The following is a 2,261-nucleotide window of genomic DNA, read 5'->3' on the forward strand; positions in this document are numbered from 1 at the left end:
CCGATTGTTTCGCTACAGCCTGTCACGAGAGAAGGCTGAAGGGCGTCTACCGGTACTGCTGCTAGGTGAGAGCAGGCCATGGACTGGTGCGCGAGTGCCCATTGCTCCAGCTCGGTGCAACTTGCCCCCATGGCACATGCTGCTGCCTTAGGAGAGCATCTGCAAAATAGAAGGATACTTCAACTACCTTAGAGGCGTAGTCAGCCGTCACCGTCCCACAGGGGGGCGCGGAGCTTGGCAAATGTGCATCGAGTGTCAGCGGCAAGCAGCAGAGTGCTCAATGCGAAAGTGGTCCCTGCAAAGTTCGTGCCTTTTGCCGCCCTCTTGCCTGCAAACGTCAGCGGAGACATGCTTCGCATGCTGTCGGTGCCAAGCAGCACACACACGCACAGCACATGCGTTGGCGCAACAGTGTTTTCGATCGGGCTCCCATTCCCCTTGGATGCCCGCAGGTTGTCTGCTCAGGGGGGTGTCTTCAACTGCTTATAATAAGCCGACCAGCAGCAAAAGGATGCAGGAGGATCGAGTGGTGGTGCATCAGGACGGTCAGTCGCCTCGCGCTTATCCACACAACACGCGAGCCTATGAAGTGCTGATGGGTGTGACAGGCAGTGTGGTTGGGGCGCTGCGGCAAGCCGCTTCTGGCCTCAACTATGCAGGCAGCATGCGAGTTCCTGCTGGGCAGTACGAAATCGTGCCAGGTGAGTAGGGAGTACCATGGCTGAACTTGTATCGCCTTTGTTCACAGAGGTCCCCGACACAGATGCGCCAGCTAAATGAGGCGAGAAAGGCTATTTCTTGTTGGCCAGCACTAACCTTTGGTTGAAGTGTTCCGTTGCATCTTGTGAGCATGGTGTGGCAACGACGCCGCGTGCCCCGCAGCTGTGGGCGCATTGTGCAGCAGGCCCGCGTGTTTGTGCCTGGTTCCTCACATCCACATCAGACATCACCGTATTGTATGTGCCGAAATTGCTCGCAAATCTGCTGCATCCCCGCCCGCCCTGTTTTGTCCTTTGCTCACACTGTACCCTATCACCGCCACCGGGCTCTCCTTGCACCTTGCCGTTTCATCACCTCTGCCCATCACGGCTTTCGCCTGGGCCTCTGCGCATGCCCCACAGCAGCGGGTGAGGTGCTGCAGGGGTTTGTGACCGTGCTTGTCGCCAGTCCGCTGGTACTACATCCCTAGACACTGTTTGTGGAGCAGGCAAACATAATTCAGCAGCCGTCCTCGTTCGCAGTAATTGCAACCGCATGCTTCAACTTGTGCAACTTGTTAGCCACAGCTTGTCAATTCATAATTCACCCAGACCCTGCAGCATCACGTGCATGCTCTTCAAGTACTGTATGTTGCATTCGTGTGTCAACACAACCCTCCTCTGTATCACATGTGATGCTGGTGCATGCATCCATGTAGGAACTGGCGCATCAAGGCGGTCATGGTGGCCGCGGCTGTGGTCGCTGCTGTGGCCATTTGGCTCAGGTGCGCAAGGAGTACCGCACACCACCTGGTGGTTCAACCCACCGCTGTGCCTCACCCAGCTGTTTCCTGGTGTGGCTTGGCTTGGCGTCCACACAGGAACGACCATTGCATCCCCTTTTGATGATGCACGTGCCTTGAGTGTGCCCCGCACGCTCGCCTGCGCCTCACGCCGATGCAAACTTTGCCTGCAACTGGCCCTGACCTGACAGCAACTGCGACTGCCAACCTGATGCTGCGGGAGCTGGAGCTGCTCAGGGACGACATAGCGCAGATCAAGGAGCAGCTCAGGGACGACATGGCGCAGATCAAGGAGCAGCTCAGGGTCGACGTGGCGCAGATCAAGGAGCTGCTCAGCGCGCGCGCGACGGGCGGCCGCTTCCCAATGTCTGCAGCCAGCAGCACTTCGTCCTCACCGCGCGCCAACGCCTTGGCTACAGCATCCACAGCGGGAGGGCTGGCCCCTGCAGGATCCCCATGTGATTCGCAGGAGCTGGATCAGGATTTCGTCGAAGCTGTGCGGTTGATCAGGGGCGCTGCAGCGGCGTATGGTGTGCCAGCCGACTTTGGAAAATTTGACGAGCTAACACGTGCTGTGCCGGAGTAATCCTGACACAAGGATCATGTGTATGTGCTGCATCCATATTTGTTGTCTGTACAACCCCAATGCAAAGGGACCACTCAACATGCAAGTGTTAGAGTGTGTGTGTGCGCACGTGCGTGCGTGCGTGTGTGTGCGTGCGTGCGTGCGTGCGTGCGTGCGTGCGTGTGAGCGTGTGTA

General features: G+C 57.9%; 1 protein-coding gene across 1 annotated transcript; it reads left to right on the forward strand.

Annotated features, from left to right (window-relative positions):
• Nucleotides 1–1,655: 1,655 nt before the first annotated feature.
• On the forward strand, nt 1,656–2,087 carry MNEG_5526 (hypothetical protein; the record flags this gene model as incomplete). Its single annotated transcript, XM_014045999.1, has 1 exon — nt 1,656–2,087. One exon carries the CDS (start codon nt 1,656–1,658, stop codon nt 2,085–2,087), a length of 432 nt encoding a protein of 143 aa, XP_013901453.1.
• Nucleotides 2,088–2,261: the final 174 nt, after the last annotated feature.

This window comes from Monoraphidium neglectum, assembly GCF_000611645.1.
Source record: "Monoraphidium neglectum strain SAG 48.87 unplaced genomic scaffold scaffold00832, whole genome shotgun sequence".
Taxonomy (NCBI): Eukaryota; Viridiplantae; Chlorophyta; class Chlorophyceae; order Sphaeropleales; family Selenastraceae; genus Monoraphidium; species Monoraphidium neglectum.